Source organism: Rhincodon typus, chromosome 26, assembly GCF_021869965.1.
Source record: "Rhincodon typus isolate 14 chromosome 26, sRhiTyp1.1, whole genome shotgun sequence".
NCBI classification, from domain to species: Eukaryota; Metazoa; Chordata; class Chondrichthyes; order Orectolobiformes; family Rhincodontidae; genus Rhincodon; species Rhincodon typus.
Window position 1 is genome coordinate 13,660,793 of NC_063357.1, and position 2,156 is coordinate 13,662,948.

A 2,156-nucleotide genomic window follows, 5' to 3' on the forward strand; every position below is an offset into this window, starting at 1 on the left:
AAGCGAGGGAGAGCTAATACACAACACACGTGGCATATTCTCCTGACTAAACACAAATGCTGCACTGACACCCCAGTTTGAGACACACACAGACAAGTGAGTTGGAGCGAGGAGCTAGACAGATTAAATTCAGTCTGAAAAAGGTTGGGTTGGCACGGTTAATCTGCGAGTCTGAGCTCTTAGGACGCAGTGTTTTGTTTTAGAAAAGAAAGGTGACCTGGGGCGGGGGGAGTCGCCTGCGAAACAGTGATCCATACATTAAAAAGCACGGCACATCACTGTGGCTACAGATTTATTTTAGGCAAAGACTTCTGGATTTTCTTCTAGCATTAGATGTTTGGTGGGGGTGGGGGAAGAAGAGATTGGAAGAGGAGCTTTTATTGAGAAGCAAATTTCTCGCCCAAACGTGAGTCCGATTCAATTGCCGGCTCATGGTAAACGCTGCAGCTACAGGCCCGAGGAGAGCCCCGATCCTCCGGTTATCAGCCATCCACACCCCCTCCATCCCCCGAGGGTGAGACACAGGGCGGGGGGGCTACTCACTGCCGAAAGGCGCCAGCCGATCCATGCTTCACAAAGCGGCGCCGACGAGCGAAAACGGAAACAAAACTAAGTCAAACTGAATTAAACCGCGGTGACGACCCACCACCGACGACTTTTTTTTTGGCTAAAAGACTGCTCCTTCTCCCCATTACCGGGCTTGCTGTCCGCCTGCCGCCATTTTATTCCCCAACTCACGCCAACGGCCCGCCCGCAAGATGGCCTCCGCCGTCACTCAGTATGATTGACAGCTATCTCCGCCAATCCAATGACAGAGTTCACAGGTAATCCCGCCCCCTGCTCGCCTTACTGCTCCAATACTGGCTGTGCAAATCGTTCTCCCTCCCTCCCACTCCCACCAACATTGCATGAATGATTTAATTGTCATGTGTATTTTACAGTAAGAATACAGTAAAATACACAGTGAAAAGGTTTCACTTTTCGCCACGATTCGGCGCCATTTTGAATAATTTAAGAATAAGGAAAGAAAGATATAGCTGAAACAGAACAAAAACACAAGTTGCTGGAAAAGCTCAGCAGATCTGGCAGCATCTGTGCAGAAAAAACAAATCAGAGTTAACATTTAGGGTCTGGTGGCCCTTCTCAGTTCTGACTTTTTTTCTTCATAGATGCTGCCAGACCTGCTGATTATTTCCAGTAACTTCTGTTTTTGTTCCTGATTTACAGCATCTGCAGTTCTTTCGGTTTTTTATATAGATTAAAGGGAGTCCCTCAGTCCTGAGAGATAGTAAGAACTGCCGATGCTGGAGTCAGACATGGCATCAAGGTCTGAAATTCAGATTTCTGAAGAGGGGTCCCGACCCAAAACGTCAACTTTCCTGCTCCTCTGATGCTGCCTGGCCTGCTGTGTTCCTCCAGCTTCACACTGTGTTATGTCCATCAGCCCTGAGCCAGTTTATGACCATCATCGACACCTGTGCTGCCATCCCCCCCAACTGCTTTTGCCGCCATCTGTTCCGGACCCAACCGACATCCTAGTCGCCGAGCCTCAGGAGATAGTTTTTGCTGCCGGGGCAATTCTCCACCGCACCTCGCTGCAGCCTGCTCCAGACCAAACAATGTCCGAGTCACATCGTTCGCCACTGGGCCCATCTTGCTGGTGTTGCTGTGATGCCCTTCCGCCACCACTTTGCCGCTGCCAGCACCGGACCCAACCAATGATTAAGTTGCTTATCCTCAGGTGCAATCTTTTGCCCAGGGGCCTACATCACCAACGTTTCCTCCACTGATGCAGCAGCCGCCGATTGAAATGCCAGCTCCTGTGCTCAACCTGGAAAAGGGCTCACTTGACGTTCGCGCTGGGCCCACTCGAGGTCCGTGCTGGGCTCTCGCTGCTGCTGCTACCATCCGAGCTCAGGACAAGAGATAAGTAAGGGTATAGAAAGAAAACAAAAACAAGACAGACGAAAAAAGAAAGAAGGAAAGTGGTTGGAGCGGACGAGCTCCGGTTAAGGAGCCCCACTCTGCTGCCGAGATAGTAGGAACTGCAGATGCTGGAGAATCTGAGATAACAAGGTGTAGAGCTAGATGAACACAGCAGGCCAAGCAGCATCAGAGGAGCAGGAAAGCTGATGTTTCGGGCCTAGACCCTTCTA

General features: G+C 50.5%; 1 protein-coding gene across 3 annotated transcripts in view; it reads right to left on the reverse strand.

The window, feature by feature from the left end:
* The window catches only part of tada2a (transcriptional adaptor 2A), a 33,772-nt gene extending 33,017 nt beyond the window's left edge, over positions 1-755 (reverse strand). For 2 of the 3 annotated variants that reach the window (XM_048612625.1, XM_048612627.1), the window contains exon 1: positions 544-743. In XM_048612625.1, coding sequence (XP_048468582.1) covers positions 544-568 — 25 coding nt within the window. In that variant the 5' untranslated portion in view covers positions 569-743. Of the gene's footprint in view, positions 1-543 lie in introns of all 3 variants that reach the window. The other variant, XM_048612626.1, reaches the window with a different exon arrangement.
* Positions 756-2,156: the final 1,401 nt, after the last annotated feature.